Source organism: Paramisgurnus dabryanus, chromosome 17, assembly GCF_030506205.2.
Source record: "Paramisgurnus dabryanus chromosome 17, PD_genome_1.1, whole genome shotgun sequence".
NCBI lineage: Eukaryota > Metazoa > Chordata > Actinopteri > Cypriniformes > Cobitidae > Paramisgurnus > Paramisgurnus dabryanus.
In genome coordinates this window covers 35,717,797-35,735,636 of record NC_133353.1, presented here as the reverse complement: position 1 = coordinate 35,735,636, position 17,840 = coordinate 35,717,797, and the positions used below count along the sequence as shown (strand labels likewise).

Below are 17,840 nucleotides of genomic sequence, written 5' to 3'. Positions count from 1 at the left end.
TTCAGAAAGACGCTGTCACGTTCGCGTGTTTGTAGTAACTTAAATGGACGCGACTCGGCACCCTTCACACAACAGAACTGCAACTTTTTACCTCAGTAATAACTTATACCGTACACTGAATTTTTACTTTTAACAATGTTTAACATTGATTATAATAATGATTGTAATTGAATAATTCAATCTTTCCGAATTAGAAAAGTTTAGATCAGAATCTGATGGAGTCTAATTCAAAAATCAAAAAAAATCAAACGTAAACCCCACCACCTTCAAAGTGAAAGACCCCAATCCATTTCTCCAGTCTCGTGTCTCTGGTTTGAAAGTGGGGGCACCATTCTTAAGGAATTTCGTAAGGGAGGAAAGTTAGGAACAACCCCCTATTTAGTGTGAGGTTGAGCTCAGATACCTCCCATTCTCACGGAGGTTTTGCCTTAATGCTGGAGGAGGCTCACAGATCTCAGTCCGACTTCACATCTCTATCACTGAAGGACACTGTAACAGGTCAGAATATTATTTCTTCAATTATTTACTAAATTAATTATCCATAAAAATTCCTGCATATTCGTATGTGCTTGGAATTGTGTTCAGAGATAAATTGCATGTGGGATTATAACTAGTTATAATGTTTTCTGTCATTAAAGTTTAATTAGTCTGTAGGTGATACTTGTAAAAAAACCTGAAAAGGTAAAAAAAGATTTTAAAATCTTCTGAAAGTCTTGTATAAAGTATGTATAAACATATTGTTGAAACATGTTTTAGCAAATTCAGCAAAAAATGTTTTTCTTCTACCTTAAAATGTTTAGCAAGAAAAACACATTACAATGATTTTAAATTAAAGTTGCACTGAAGTTTCATCCGTATCAATGAGCTGAATGCTCGTAGCGTTTCTCTGCACATTAATAAATGTCCACGTGGAGGCGCTCGTGAGCTGTAAAATGATGATGAATGCTCTAATGTAGAATAATGCATGGGAAAATCTTATCTATTATTTGTTAAAGATTAAATACATTTATTTAGGACATATTTAGTGCGTAATAACACAGTTTACATTTGGAATTTCTTTAATTATTCTTCTGTCAGTAAATAAAAAACAATATAATGTGCATGCAAAAATGATGATTATATACGTATTTTTTGTTGTAGATTAATTAATGAGCTGGTGACTGACTGTGTGTAAACATGAAGATCAGGCTGTGCTTGGCAGCCGCTGCTCTCTTAACTCTATTACTGAATTCAGTTGAGGCTCAAGGTATAGTCACAACTCTATAGTCTATCTATAATCTGTTTCTATAGTCTACCTCTATAGCCTATATATAGATTTAAGCCTATGTAGCCTATCCTGTAGTCTGTGTATTTTATCTCTTTAGTCTTTCTAAAGTCTAGTTCTAAAGCCTATCTATCTCTATAATCTATCTCTAAAATCTATTTCTATAATCTGTCTCTGTAATCTATTTATCTGTAATCTATCTCTGTATTACTTGAAATGTGTTATCATGTTATCTGAAGTGTATTATCTGATTTATATGATATCTGATCAAATATGTTATGACTATGTTATTGTGGACTAAAAATCTATTTCAGTACTTAAATTGTCATTATACCTTGATTATGATGAAATATTAAACAGAATTTAATTTCTAAAATAAGTTATATAGTATAGCTATAGTTGACTACTAGTGTATATACATATCTTTTAAGTAATAGATGATTACACACACACGCACACACACATGCACGCACGCACGCACGCACGCACGCACGCACGCACGCACGCACACACACACACACACACACACACAAACACACAATAGATGATAAATATTTATTCAAGCAAGTAGATTAATTAGGCTTTAAAAATGAGCAGATTTACTGTATTTGTTTAACGGTTTCAGATGTCACATGGGACTTCAGTGAACATAGAGCCATATGCTCCTAATGATACACACATGAACTCACACAATTTTTCAAAAGTATCTGTTCATGCTCCAATGTATGGGATGGAAAATGTTAAAAAGCGCACGATTTGTTTGCTGGGCATGCCTCTGCAGTCCTGAAGATATGCAAGATGAATGAAGTCTGGGATGATAATCACCTCCTCTATGAGTCAGTTTTTGCCCCATGAATTACCACAACAGTGCCGGCTAATTGCACGAGGAAAGTAGATGAAAGCATTCTTTATTAAACAGATCAGGACAGGGTAAACAACAGACAATTTATTCATATGTGCAGTATATGTTTAGCAGCGTTTACACACTTAAAAGTGTCCTAAGGGCAGAAAGACAAAGTCATTTTTCTTTTTCGCCCTAAGAGCACAAAGCCGTACAGCCTGCACATTTATCACAAGCTGATTGATGTTAAGCTGTACAAATTTAATTCGGATTGCACAAAGCAAGAGTGAATATACAGAGGAAATTACTACTTGTGCCATCATTTACAGTAGTCAAATGGATAAGGGGTTTCGACCGCAAGATCTGAAGTTGTTTTAGTTTAAGAGAGATATATAGTTTTGGTCACCAAACAGCATCAGTTTAGTCCAACGACAGCTCTCTCGGGAAAATATCTGACCACGGAGCCTGAGTCAACTGGAACACTGAATGGAAACTCGTAATTCATTCATTTTTTGTGCTACAACAGAATGGAAAGATGTAACATGAGTGGGTGAAATTAGTCTTCAAGACAAAGAGCCTTTTTTAAGTCTCCCGCAGCAGAAAGTTCTCGAAAACGCTGAGTTGCAATCCATATGGAAAGTTAATATGCGGTAATGTTTAATGTCAGCACATGTTGCGGAATTACTTTGGCTTCTGTTCGGCTTCACCGGGAGACTCCGGCCTCTTTTCCGAACTGCCTGGCGACGGCGCAAGCCAAAAAGAATGCCTGACTGGCAGGAGGTCGCCTCTCTTCAGGGAATAAGAGAGGTGCTCTCCTGATGGGCCTCTTTGTCCTGAAGTTTCCACAAACTCAACGCGAGCAGACATTTTTGTCATTTTCCTTATTAAACTGTCAACAAAGTCAACAAAGCCGTCACATTCCATTATTTCACAGTTCATGGCGCTGGTATATTGCATTTTAGACAGACAGTCGGCGAGTAAATGGTAGGTCGAGTGTTATTTTTGTGCGCTGGTGTCGAGATGCCTCGGCTTGACCTCTGAATCAGTGAAGACTCATGGGGGTCGGGGCCCCTTTGGACACATGAAGCTAATCTACCCGGGCTGTTTGAGTATGATGCGTCAGGTTGGTGAGCATTCTTCCTCCGGCAGACCCTCAACTCAACTCTTTGTTTGGGTCGTGTTATTTGTCGTTTGTCCTCCATCATTTATTTCAAAATGATATTCTGCTGCCGTCTTTCTCCGCCGATTTCCACTCAAAACTTTACTTCCACTTGTTTTTGCATGCGCCATACCCATTTTCCAGCTGGTCACTAGGTACCTAGTTAAAGTTGCTTAACAGTTTATATGCTGGTGAGCCCCCATTGTTCTTAACCAGCAGAACCAGCAATCTGCTAAACCAACAAAAACCAGCACTTATCTGCATTAAGCAGTAACATGACTGGTATAAGTTTAGTCAGAAGGATAGAGTCAAGAAGACCATATCAGGTTAAACAGTAATGCATGAAATCAGATTTTTGCACAAGATCTTCTTCACCTTGTTGGTGATGAGTAGCTTTAATGTGTTAGTTTACTAAAATGCACTCTTCAAAATAAAGGTTCCATATGGGTTTTAAAGCTTGATGTAGTTAAAATAAACTTTGCATTTAGTTCTTTAAAAAAATAATGTGATCTGATAAACCTTAATAATGCAGCATCACAAACTTTTTCAAAGAACTATGTAGCGAAACCCAAGAGCACTGTAATGTGTTGTGAAAAGACATTGAATAACCTTTATTTTAAAGAGTGTAGGCACAATACTCTTACATCTCAAGCTTTCTTGAAGCCTTTAATCTCCTTCATATACTTATTTACTAACTTACACGTAAAAGCAAAGCATGTTTAAATATCAAATATCCCCAGTTGTTTGCATTTTGTATGAGATCGTCTGTTTGCCATTAAATTCAAGACATTATTCTGACATCCGAGATCTACATCAATCGTCAGCATTCGTGCAGATGTGGATGTTGAGTATATACGTGGACATCTTCATCTCCACCTGCTGAGATAAGAAGAGACCCACAAAGCATTGATGTAGATTGCATGTTAATAATGTCTATGACATTGAATGAATATCATTTTGAAATATATTATGACTGGTTCCTCGTGTACATGGAAGCCGTTTATCAAGTTGTTCACTCAGCAACTTTCTCATGTACATGTGCATGACAGCCAGCCGAATGTGGATGGATTATATGCTCTGTGTTGTTTGTCGATGTTACACAGTTTGCTCCATACCTCTCAATTAAGTGTGCTAAAGGAGTATGTGTGAAAAGAAACTACACAAAAGTCGGTCACGACTTGTGTATTCTTTTTCTGAGATTTGCAATGGATGTGTGTCCTATAAATAAAACCTGCTAGTACTTTAATGCCTTGTTGAAAGTTATGTGTATGTATACATATTTATACATACACTTACAATGAGTGTATATATATTGCATCATAAAAATCATCAAAAACTCGATTCCATTGTATAATCAATATCTTGGGAATGATACGATTGATTGATTACATTTTGTTTCCAGTGTACAGGCATGCATTGTGACAGCATTCAGCATGCATTGGATGGTTGTCTGCATATGGATGGGCGACGAAGTTTACGGGTCTAGAAATGTGTTTAGTCTTTCTCAGCTTGAGCTGCAGGCCGTGACAATCCAGGTTATGCAACTCAAGAAAAGGCCATTTGATCCATTCGAATGGCTTTCGTCACCCTTTTGCGTTGTTTTGTCGTCTTTGGTTCTGTTTGTCTTGCCCAACAATAAACGATTCAACTTCAGTCCTGAAGTGTTTGTCGTTGGGACTGTGAAAATCATGTATTGTTTCTTCAGCTTTATTGTTAATATTATTAATAATTCAGATGTCTCCACTTCTCATGATCTTAACTCGATCGACTTCTTGTTACAGTGGAGCCCCCATCAGACTTAAAATTTAAAATCCTAAATGAAAACACAGTGCAGATGTCATGGAAAAGACCGCCATCTCAAATACAAGGATACAAAATACAAGTAACATCAGAAAATGGTGAGTGATATCAACATCTGTCCATAGCCCAGCAACTATATATCTTCTAACGTGATGTCTTGCTTTTGCAGATGATTCAAAAGATTTAAATCTTCCTTCATCGGCCACAAGCACATCGATCACGGATCTAACTCCAGATGTGGACTATTCGGTGGCGATCGTTTCATATTATGGCTCAGAAGAAAGTATTCCCATTCTTGGCCAGATCACTAGTAAGTGCACATGCACATCTTAATGATGGTGCTTGCTAAAATAAACTGTATTATTACCGTTGTTTTTATGGCAGGTTAGTAATTTGAGCTCATAACCCAAGTTGTAAAATTTATGGAGTAACTCATAACATGCAGTTTCACCCTAGAAACATTTGGAGAGCTGAGATACAAAACCCTGTAAGTGCGCCAGACGTGTTTTTTAGTTAATGCGAGACATATCATGAAAATCTGGCTTTGTCTATGTTTAAGTGCTAAAATTTGATTCCCCAGTGCCTAGAAAATGTGAAAAAGATCAACCCATTAACTTAGTTTTGGTAAACCATTCTCTGCAAGCATGTGAAAAAAAAGCTCCTTGAAATTTGGCTCCCCCTGTGATGTCAGAAGGGGATCAGCTCATTAGCATTTAATCCACAACGGCAAAACAATCATCTCATTTTTGACGGAGGTGGCATTCAGCGGCTTTGCATCTGAGCTTGTCAGTTGTGTTTAAAGCATGAATGATAATTATAATTGTAGGTAGGGTTGGTTGAGGAGTGTGCTGGTGGACAATACAATGGATGAACAAAATCTAAAGACTTTCAATTAATGAAGTATTTAAGCTTATATAGAGACCAACATATTATGCTCACCCTAGCATTATGGTGGTGGGGTGTGCATTGGCAGGCAACACTATTATATAATAAAAAAATGCTCTAACTTTAATAAGTGTGAAATATTACAATTTGCACAGATTTACTTGCATTGTATGCTGTGGAACTAATTCAACTTTCAATTACAGTTCAATCCAGTCCCACCAATGAAACTAGGAAGCCGCAGTCAGAAGCAATTAGTAAGTATATTCACTTAATCGGCCAAAACGTATTTTTTAAATAATTTTACTGTTTAGATAATGTCGTTTTGTTTCTTGTAATGCAAGATCAAATGGCACTCGTCATGCAAAATATAAAACTTTCCTCTGGACTTGTTTGTCCAACCACTGTGGGATTTATGAATTTGTTACTGCTTGCAAGGAAAGTTTGTGAAGGCTGTGGAAATTGTTTTTAATTAAAATCAGAGCTTATAAACAGCATTGCGTTGTGCAACCAAACGTAAGAAAAGGTGAGGTCACTTTCCAGCCTCATAGATTGACCCTCATAAACTAAACGGAAAGGATTACATTCATGACTCAAATTGTTTACTCATGTTTCTTTTGTTATGAGTCCAGATAGTGAGCACAGTACCAAAACATGCAAAGAGGTAGATTTAAAGGTAACATCTTGGTTAGGAAAAACAAAAGTATGTTTATTTAGTTTCCATTGCTCTGAAAAAGCATTTTGGCAAAACAAAGAAAAAATGACTGGATGCTAGTGGTTGTGAATATCGTGGACTTTTTTATCATTCCCCCTATTTGACTTGTCTTTCAGAGTGCTCTGTAAGTGCAGTCACAGATCTGGTTTTCCTTGTGGATGGCTCTTGGAGTGTGGGAAGAGAAAACTTTAAATACATCCGGAGTTTTATTGGGGCCATGGCAGGAGCCTTTGACATTGGGGAAGATAAGACCAGAGTGGCTGTGGTGCAGTACAGCTCAGACACCAGGACAGAGTTTAACCTGAACCAGCATTTCCGAAGGCCAGACCTCTTACGAGCCATCAAAAATCTGCCCTACAAGGGTGGAAATACCATGACAGGTGCGTAAAAGATTAAGCTTTCTATGATTTCGCCAAGTACAAGTTGTTCCGAGAATAAATTTTAGGGATTTAGGAAGAGGTGGGGTTCACTGGCCTGAATGAGCTGAATTGCATGATGTAACACCCTGCCAAGTTAGTATATCGTTTAACAGGGAGTTTATATCCTCAATCAGGTGATGCAATGGACTATCTGGTGAAAAACACTTTCACTGAGGCAGCCGGATCCAGGAAAGACTTTCCAAAAATAGCCATGATTATCACGGATGGAAAGTCTCAAGACCCCGTAGCCGAGTATGCCGAACGTCTGAGAAACAACGGAGTAGAGATCTTTGTCCTGGGTTCGTGTCTTTGTCTCTATTAACACATTTTCAAACAGAAGTTTATACGTTCAAACACCATCTAAAGTAGTATTTCATGTCTCATCCAGGTATCAAAGGGGCCGATGAGGATGAGTTAAGGGAGATAGCCTCTACTCCTCACAGCAAGCATGTCTACAACGTTCCAAACTTTGACGTGATCGATTCGGTGCAGAAAAAGCTTATCAATGAGGTGTGCTCTGGTGTGGAGGAGCAGCTAAATTCCCTAGTAAGCGGAGAAGGTACATATGAACACATTCACGCATTATCTTGGATGATCCATAAAATAATTGGAAAGTTAACCATTTGCATACTAAACTTTTTATTATACATGCCTGTTTGAGCAGTTGTTGAACCAGCTTCAAACCTTAAAGTAACGGACATCTCCTCCAAATCCATGAGGATTACGTGGGATGCATCTCGTGGAGACGTCACAGGCTATAAGCTGCAAATGATCCCCACGGTCGCTGGTGCCAAGAGGCAGGAGCTGTACATGGGACCCACGATGACTTTGGCCAATGTCAGAGACCTTACCCCTGAGACAGTGTATGAGATCAATCTGTTTGCCCTCAAGGGTCTGACCCCAAGCGAGCCAAAAACTACCACGGAAAAGACTCAACCTGTAAAAATATCTACAGGTTAGATCCTAACAATCTGCAGTATATTTGTTACAAGGTTGATGGATTAAGTTGAGGTTGAGTGTATTGATCAAAAACCTTTATAGTGTGTTTTTGTATATTGCTCATATATTTTAACACGTATTAACTTTGCAGTCAAAGAGAAAGGTTGTTAAATCTCACCTTTTGTGTTTTATAGAGTGTTCCCTTGAAGTGGAGGTTCAAGCTGATATCGTTCTTCTGGTAGATGGCTCCTACAGCATAGGACTGCCTAATTTCGCTAAAGTTAGAGCCTTCCTTGAAGTGCTGGTCAGCTCCTTTGACATCGGAGCCAATAAAGTGCAGATCAGCTTGGTTCAGTACAGCAGGGATCCTTACACGGAGTTTGCCTTGAACAAGCACCACGACATTGATACGGTGGTCAAGGCAGTTCGCACCTTCCCCTACCGTGGAGGATCCACCAACACCGGTAAGGCCATGACCTACGTGAGGGAAAAGATCTTCGCTTCCGGCCGCGGGGCCCGCGATAACGTTCCACGGGTCATGGTTCTCATCACGGATGGAAAGTCCTCCGACTCTTTTAAAGATCCAGCCAATAAACTAAGGAATGCAGACGTGGAGATTTTTGCTGTGGGAGTCAAGGATGCGGTTCGCAGTGAGCTGGAGGCGATTGCCAATGCTCCTGCTGATAGCCATGTGTTCGAGGTGGAAGACTTTGATGCTTTTGAGCGGATCTCCAAGGAACTGACCACATCCATCTGTTTAAGAATTGAGCAGGAACTCCATAATATCAAGAAAAGAAGTAAGTGGCAACTTCAGTTTTTATGGTTGCTGTGTTTAAAACAAAGAGTATATTGAATACCTTTTTGTCATTATGTTTCACAATCACTTTGTTTTGCCCATATACCTGCTCTATCAAGTACTGCTGGATTATAACAGAAACATATGCTGAGTCTTGCCCAGAAATAAAAAACATTGTTTGAGGGTATCTTGATAATGATCACCTTAATACTTAAATTATAGCTTGTTTGAATATGCCATGAATTTCAAGACTGTAAGCATTTCTCTCTGCTAACAACTATGCAACAAAAGGTACCATGGTATTATTGTTAAGTCGACATCTAATGTGAATTTTGTTGTCATTTGTCCAGTTTAAATAAACAACACTCCGTGAATAAGACACAATAGATTCCTTTCTAGGTCCACCATGTATCATGGTAGGATAGATATGTTACCAAGACCAAATGTGCATTGTACAAAAGTGCCTTTAGCTCACAGAGATGTGTTTGACCACACAGGTTTGATTCCACCAAGGTCTCTGAGCTTCTCAGAGGTGACTTCCAGGAGCTTCAGGACCTCATGGATTTCTGAAGGAGAAGATGTCATGTCTTTCCTGGTCCGTTTCAGGCCGGCGGTTGATATAACGGGAGACTATATCTCAATGATGGTTAATTATGACACCAACTCAGTCATTTTACCCAATCTCACTCCCCTAACTACTTACGAGGTTAACGTCATTGCCCAGTATGACAAAGGAGACAGCTTTCCTTTGACGGGAGAGGAGACGACTTTAGAAGGTATCTGATAATAATACCCAAAGCTGATTATATCCATGCATAGCTGTATTACATTTCTTAATTATTGATGACACATTTCGTAATTCAGAGGCAGGCCCCGTCCGTAACCTTAGGGTGAGTGAGGAAACGGTGGACAGCTTCCGTGTGTCTTGGACAGCCGCTCCTGGAATGGTGAAGAAGTACAGACTGTTTTATGAGCCTGTGGGTGGTGGAGATAGATTGGAAGCAGAGACCGATGGGAGAGAGGTCACGATTGTGCTTCACAGGCTGCTACCCGTCACCACCTACCGCGTCACTGTTTACCCCGAGTATGACAGTGGAAGGGGACCTTCAATGGACACTGAGGGCACCACCAAAGAAGGTCAGTACTGTTGGATGATTTTACTCCATAACTTTTATGCCTAAAATGACAAAAAAAGTTAATCACATCTGTGTGGTTCTCTCAGTTCGGGGCTCTCCACGTGACCTGAGGGTCTTCAATGAAACGGTGTCCAGCATGAGGGTCTCGTGGCGACCAGCTCCGGGAAATGTGCTCCAGTACAATGTGGCCTACAAACCTGATGGTGGGGAGAGGAAAGAAATAAGTGTGAAAGGTGACTCAACTACTGCTTTGCTGAAAAATCTGCAGCCGGACACAGAATATGAGCTGTTTGTTAGTGCCCGTTACGCTTCTGGGCTCGGAGATCCGCTCATGGGAACAGGCACCACTCTGGAAGGTAAGAGGCGTAGTCATTTTCGTTCAACTTGCATGTGATTCTTGTTCTCTTTAATAAAATTTCCTGTCTATTTATATGAAACTACTTCATTAAGAACTAAGATGAAACAAGGAATTGAAGCAAACCACCTTCACCTCTTTAACGCCTAAAGTAGTAGAATAAATAAATTCTTATTTGATATTTCTGACATGAAAACATGCACATCAATCAGATCCCTTTATGTTGTGTTTATGTAAATAGTATGTTGAAAATCTTTGATGGGAATTGTCTTAAAGGACACCTATTATGCAAAATCCAAGGTGTTTGGACATAATGTGTGTTGGCAGTGTGCCACCCTATGATGGAAAAAATCCACCCGCTCCTTGTTTTTTAATCCCCATTTAACCAAAGCAGTCTCATTAGACATGCCGTTTTGATTCTCTTATCAATGTGAGGTCACATTGATAAAGCCCCGCCCACTTACAGTCCTGCATTACCATAGTTTCCACCCTCAGCGAGTTGTACTCTGTCCACTAGATACTATTGTCTCAGACTGTATTTATCAGATCTATTTTAAATGAAAGCACTCACTGTCTGTTTGTAAGGAAGTGAGGAGCTGTAGCTCATTTGCATTTAAAGGTACAGTGCGTTTTTGCTCCCACCCAAATAGGGGCATTTTGGACATGCTTTAAAAAAATGATCTGTGGGGTATTTTGAGCTGAAACTTCAGACACATTCTGGGAAAACCTAAGACTTATTTTACATCTTGTAAAAACGCCATAATAGGTGCCCTTTAAAAAAATCAAAAGGTGCCCATTGAATGCCTGACAGTGAGAACTTCTCTAAGCTTCCTTTTGGAAATTCTGGGAAATAGCAAATGGGTGACCTTTAGATTACAAAATACCGGGTGCCATTTATTTCTCTGTTTATGACCAGCCTCTTTGGTGTAGGTTTTGGCTGGTATCAAATGGGGCAAATTTTCAGACATCAAATAACAACAGCTCTGTATCTCATGCCACAATGAAGCAGCAGTTCTCTCAGTAGTCACACTTGTGTCAGATAATGAGAGCGTGGTTAAATCACGACTCATGTGGATTCCCCTTTGTGGGCAGTAGATGAATGAGCTGAGCTTGTAAAAATTTCCTAACTCATTCTTGGCACGAAATGAATGGCGAATGAAAGCAAGAATCTCATGAGATAATCTCCGGGAAGTTTGCTTGCGTAGGGTCTAACCTGCTGGTTATATAATTGAGTCTTTCAGATTTTCTTCAGAATTGCTAGTTGCTTTCTAAACAGCAACACTGACTTGGTACTGATAGAAGAGAGTCTCAACCATTAATGCTAATTTGCCACAATACTCAAACCACTGGTTACACTGGTCTGAAGCACTCATGACTACCCGTCTGTTTATACAAAAGCACATATTTCAGAGGCTGGGAATTATGCATGCTGACTCAGGCTGACTTTCCACACAGGGTGGAAGGAAACATTTCTGGCGATGACAAGCATCTTTGATTTAAATTGGAGGATAACACAACTCTCTTTGTTTCAGTTGTGTCAGTTCTGGTCTCCGCCTTCAAAAAAGTGCATTATGAGGCCAAAACCAGTCAGGACAATTAGGAAGTGACCTTTGACAAGAGCTTTAGGGACTATTACTGAGAACATGTAAGAGGCTTTTTACATCTGGTCTCCTGTAGAGAAAAGACATCATTCAACTTGTTTGAACTGTCTGCTTGCCTACCTAGGGGTAAAGGCTTAATGGGTCGTATACTGCAACTTTTAAAAGTTAATATCTGACAAGTTGGCCCCCGGTTCATTACATTTAATCAATTGGATTCGCTACAACTAAACCGAATCAACTTTCAGGAAGTTAACATTTTGCATACTTCTACAAGTGCATGTGCTTAAGTATCCCAAAATTATTAATCTGACAAAAATCGCTTTTTATTATCTACAAGCACACTTAATAAAAAGTAAAAAAACGAAGGAGTTCCGATTCATTACATAGTTTGGTAGATAGCCTATGAGCCGGTATTCTTGGCAAAGTCAATAATGAGTAATTAAACTGTAAGTGTGATGTTCAGACTTTATTATTCATGGTGCACTTGGACCATTCTTTAGCTAAACTTTTTGGATCGCGATAATTGCCGCTCCAGGTGATTTTTTTCATTTTTTACGTATTAAAGTGTTATTTTCTTTGGGTTTTCGAAGTTTGCAGCAGATGTATTAGCGAGACTTTGGTGTGTTTTAACACCTGGTGAATGTGGTTGCAGTCAGCATGTGTTTTGTCTCATGATTGTTTGTGTGGAAACTGGGCTTGGGAGATCTTCGTCCGTGCCAGACTGCGTCTATGAGCCAGATTTCTGCTCTGTTTTACTGAATATATACTTTTGATTCTTCTTGAGAAGAGAGACAGTAGATAGAGGACAGATCTCACTTAATGTCTACCTTGATGGACCAACAGCAAATCACAGAGCTGTTTAATGCCCTAGCGTAAGTCATGTTGAAGATGTTTTCATCATTGCAGTCACCAGCATGTTTGATATGTTGTGCTGACAGTTTGAGGGTCTGGGTAAGGTCTGAAAATGGAAAATACCTGAATGTGTTGATAATACTAGCTCTTTTTCAACTAAAGCTATCATCAATGGTCAGGAGATAAACATTTGGCCTTTATTTTTTTGCCCATGTAGTAGATAATCCGTTGAAAAAATGTGCCGTCCAAAGTGAAGGTGAATACTGAAACAAAATACAGAAATGACTTCTTGCCCTGCTGAATATGTTTGCTTAGTGTTCGAATGTAGGATAATGCTAATGTCTGTGGATCAAACATGGTTTATAGTGGAAAACTGGCATTGATCCACATACTTCTGTTAGAACCTGTTTGTGATGTCCCTTTATCTTAACAGCTCATATGGTTTGAATGTGGGTAAATATGTATTCAACATTCATAATGGGGTCAGTGCTAAAGTCAAGACTCAAGAGGATACCACTGAGCTTCCAGGTTCATCCAACGTGACGTAATTCAGGACGACAGTCCCGTTAACGCTAGACCTCTGCTCTTGGTTAACGTCAACATTTTGTTTGGATGGAATGCAAAAACAAAGTTCAAAGAATGAATGAAAAATAGCATATGCGGAGGTTCAAAAGAAGTCTGCTTTTGATCTGCCATAACAATATCTGTAGAGCAGCATTAATAAACTCGTGCACAGTATTGTACTGCTGCATCTCTGTTAAATGACCACATCTCCTATTAAAGCAGAATGGCACAAATGATTTGTCATTAGTGGCATGTGTAAACTGAGCTGTTTCTGGCATTGGCCCTTCATCCACACATTAGTAAAGCAGCCCATGATGGCATTAACATATGTACTACTCTCTGTTAGGAAACCAGACCTGGCAAGTTGTTTCTGTCTGTTCCATCTTGGGTTAGTTTGTGGTGTTCACTAACGCAAAAATCACTTTTTGGTCATACATAGGGTAATAAAGCTATGATGTAGACTTGGAGGTTTGCTTATTTGACTTAGGTCAGTATGCCACGGTTCCCAAAATACCTTAGCAACCCGACTGAAAAGCCTGTTTTTAACTAATTAAGCTGGTGTAGCAGGTTGGTTGAAGGGGTTTTGGACACGTTTTAGCTGGTCTTCGGTGGTTTAAGATGGAAGTAGCTGGTTTGGGCTGGTCTTCCCAGCATGCCAAAGCTGGTTAAGCTGGTCTTCCCAATCTGGTCAAGCTGGGGCATCTGCTGGTTTTAGTTGGTGGGTCAGCTGGTCTCCCAACCTGACCAGCTAAGACCATCTTGACCATCTAAAAATTGGCCCAAACCCCTCTTAAACCAGTTTGCTACATAGTTTAGCTGGTCAGCTTGAAGGACCCGCTGACCCACCAGCTTAAACCAGTTTGACCAGGCTGGAAGCTTGGCCAGGTGCTAAGCTGATTGGCTGGTCGTAGCTGGTTTAAGATAGAAGTAGCTGGTTTGAGCTGATCTTCCCAGCATGCCAAAGCTGGTTAAGCTGGTCTTCCCAACCTGACCAGCTAAGACCATCAAAAATTGGCCCAAACCTCTCTAAAACCAGCTTGTTACATGGTTTAGCTGGTCAGCCTGGAGGACCAGCTGACCCACCACCTTAAACCATTTTGACCATGCTTGAGCTTGGCCAGCTAGGCTAAGCTGTTTGGCTGGTCATAGCTGTTTAAGATGGAAGTAGCTGGTTAAAGTTGGTCCTCCCAGGCTGCCAAAGCTGGTCAAGGTAGTCTTGTAGCCTGGTCAAGCTGGTGGGTCAGCTGGTGGGTGAGCTGGTTTCCCAGCCTGACCAGCTAAGACCAGCTAAAAATTGGCAAAACTCCTCTAAAAGCATCTGGCTACACCAGTTAAAACCAGGTATGGAGCCTTTTCAGTTGGCAACTACTATCAACATATTAAAACGATTTGAGACAACTTTGCATAGTGCCCTTGAAACCATTATTTGTTTTCTTATTGTTTGCCTCAACATTATATGAGCCTGCTAACTGAACCACCAACCGATTAAAATATTTTTACGTGTACTGTAAGAGACCCTGTGGGAATGTTTTAGAAGAATTGGATTAGAAAACAGAATGAAATTAGGACAATCATTTTCCTAAGCACTTATCCTGTGATTTGAAGTCCCTATCCTCCCAGATGAGATATCTAGTTCTTGTTTTAGCGATGACGCAGACCCCCGAACATAACTTGACTTTAAGCTGTTATTTCAGCCTGACAGATGGTCCGTTTGACGTGCATTACGGCTGCAGGGCACAGTGGGTGGGAGACAGGTGACTTTCCTGAGGTCAAATGCTCATCAGGAGAACAGGATGAGAAGGACTGCTGGGAGGGAGAGGCTTTAGCACTGTCGTTTATACAGGACGACCAGCCTGTCAGCACTCCTACATTTTCACATAACTTCTGCTTGCGCTCCTTGACAAACAGCTTAGAAAGAAAAAGTAAGAGAGAGCGAGAGAGAGGGTAGGTAGTATGGTGGGGATAAGGAAGGTTACATCTGCAGTTTGAGTCGTCTGTCTTTAATGGATGGGTTTTGTGTTCACTGGAAAGTGGATGTAATGACAGATGTTTGACGGCAGGGAGAGATGGTTTTTGCAGAACTGTTTTTCAGTGTCTGAGTTACCCACAGAGTAAATAACGGCAATCGCATGAGCTACCAGTCAGTTAATTGGGAGAACACGGCATAATCTTGTACCTAAAGCAATACCCCCCCCCCCTGAGTGTTTTCTATGGGCACAAATGAATGTATAACGTTCAATGCGTTCTTTTTCGTTGTTATCAGAAAGTATTTTATAAAACTCATGCATTATTTTTCAAATGTACTAAACCTTTATGATAGTTTTGTGTGAGGAACTGACTGATAATCTTGTTCATGCATGCTTATATTCAAATGAACAGTGATTTTGTGCATAAAACAAACAAAAAAAATCTGCCAATGGGGTAAAGTCTTGAACATTTTTGGCAGATGTTTTTGTTTGTTTTATGCACAAAATCACTTAAATTTAAAATGTTTGGTCTAAAAACTAGACTTATTTTCTTGAGTCATTTTGCTCATCAAGAAAAAGCATCTTAATTTAAGAATTTTTAGATATTTTTACTGAAGACAAGACAAAAATACTAAGAACATTTTTTTCTTGAAAATCATTTTTTGCAGTGAAGTGATTACATTTGTATCCAAAATGTAATTCTGTCATTTATAAAGTCTGCCCATTTCTTATATGTGGAAACAAAGGTTTGTGTTGCATCTCCTTAAAGACTTAGTGAAGTTATGCATGAAATAAGACTTGTCTGATTTGTTTCTTTCTTTCTCAATTCCTCAGAGCTTGGATCTCCTTCGAATCTGGTTACTTCAGATGTGACCGAGAACAGTTTTGTAGCTTCCTGGACTGCGGCCCCTGGCAATGTGCACCTTTATCGGGTCACCTGGAAATCTCTCTTTTCAGAGGAATCTGGAGAGAAAACCGTCCCCGGGGGTATCACCAGCACTGTTCTGGATGGGCTGACACCGGAAACCCGCTACAAGGTTTCTGTCTATGCTGCCTACACCCGGGAGGAGGGGAAACCACTGCATGGAGAAGAGACCACAGATGGTAAATCCATTCCCACCCCCTTAATGCATCCAGCATATGAGCAAACACGCTTTACCTCGCTTTGTTTCTGTAAGGTGGGCCTCTCGTCCTGAGGTAACCCAACCACGAGAAGATTAATTCTTCATTTACTGTTTATAATGTAAGACTAAACCCTGATGAAGTATATTTGCATATGTGAGCACCGGTAATGAATGTAGCAGCGTTGTCTCATAATGAGTTTGGTTTTTTTACAATTCTGAACCCGAAGTCTAAACTTTACTGCATTTTAGTGTTATGGACACGATACTCTTGGTAGGCAACTGCACAGATTAAGAAATAAATTGAAGGACAGACCCAAGTCGTACAGACCAGAATATCATAGAGACTTGAAAACCATTATACAACCACTAAGCAATGTCCTACGAACCATCCAGAACACCTAGCAACCTCAGTGAAATAACTTGTATACCACCCTCAACATTGTGGTTTTGCACTTTGGGACAATATTAACATTTTTTTTTAAAGAAAATTTTCCAATTTCACTACATTTTTTATGTATGATGGAGTTTAACAGATGTTGTAAAAGCATCAGCCCCTCTTCTACAGTAATAAAATGTTGGAGGAGACTCTGAAGTATGCTGGAAACAAAGACTCTACTACAGACACGTCTCGCTGTTCTTCCTAGTGTGGAAAAAATGAATGACCGACGTTCATTTCTTTATAAGCTGAATGTCAAGTAGCGTCATCGCCGTAGTTTTGCGTCATTGCCATTGCTTGCTCTTTAATGCCTTTTGGTATGGAGGTGTTAAAGTGACTGAAGTCATTAATTTTAATGATTTACACATGTTTTCTATTTAAGCAGTCTTTGATTACGACACACAGTACAGGACACACTTTGTCTTCACCCCTATGAAAATTAACTATGGTTTTATTGTGGTAAAAGTGTAGTTACCATGTTTTTTTTTTGGTGTATTAATTACTATCAGCAAAACCATAGTTTAACTACACTAACCATGGTTTTAAACTGTAGTAACCCCATGAATAATTTTTGTTAGTGCATGCATATCCTCATTTAGTCCTCTAGAGGAGTTATATAAACCTGATTCAACATTTTGGAGTTTGTAATTGGATTGTCTTGCTGTCTGGCTACTTATTTACTGTCTGCCGACTACGAAGTCTAGCCGTCGAATATAAAACTATTTTCTGGAACAGCCAAGTACGTTTTATGCCTGCCATCACTCTCTTCCGTACTCACATGGCGTGCTTTAAAATATTTTTTTGAAAACTTGGAAGTGTTGTTTTCCTTCCACTAACTCCCTCCAATTTGTGAAATGTCTCCATCTAAAAGTGCTTGGTGGGTCACTGAATGTCCTGAAAATCCATTCCTTTCCCTCCTGCGTAAAAACACTCAGGTCAAGGCTTAAAAAGAGAACATTGTGGTCAGCCTGAAGTACAGATACTTTACCG

The 17,840-nt window shown here is 39.7% G+C and overlaps 1 protein-coding gene across 4 annotated transcripts in view; it reads left to right on the top strand.

Annotated features, from left to right (window-relative positions):
- Positions 1–375: 375 nt before the first annotated feature.
- Positions 376–17,840, top strand: part of col12a1a (collagen, type XII, alpha 1a) — a 67,327-nt gene continuing 49,862 nt past the window's right edge. For 3 of the 4 annotated variants that reach the window (XM_065267323.2, XM_065267321.2, XM_065267322.2), the window contains exons 1-14: positions 376–498; positions 1,141–1,246; positions 5,046–5,162; positions 5,234–5,374; positions 6,153–6,203; positions 6,778–7,041; positions 7,215–7,379; positions 7,469–7,639; positions 7,745–8,035; positions 8,214–8,816; positions 9,313–9,591; positions 9,680–9,952; positions 10,038–10,307; positions 16,125–16,394. In XM_065267323.2, the coding sequence (XP_065123395.1) occupies positions 1,177–1,246; positions 5,046–5,162; positions 5,234–5,374; positions 6,153–6,203; positions 6,778–7,041; positions 7,215–7,379; positions 7,469–7,639; positions 7,745–8,035; positions 8,214–8,816; positions 9,313–9,591; positions 9,680–9,952; positions 10,038–10,307; positions 16,125–16,394 (2,965 nt within the window). In that variant the 5' untranslated portion in view covers positions 376–498; positions 1,141–1,176. The remainder of the gene's footprint in view (positions 499–1,140; positions 1,247–5,045; positions 5,163–5,233; positions 5,375–6,152; positions 6,204–6,777; positions 7,042–7,214; positions 7,380–7,468; positions 7,640–7,744; positions 8,036–8,213; positions 8,817–9,312; positions 9,592–9,679; positions 9,953–10,037; positions 10,308–16,124; positions 16,395–17,840) is intronic. The other variant, XM_065267324.2, reaches the window with a different exon arrangement.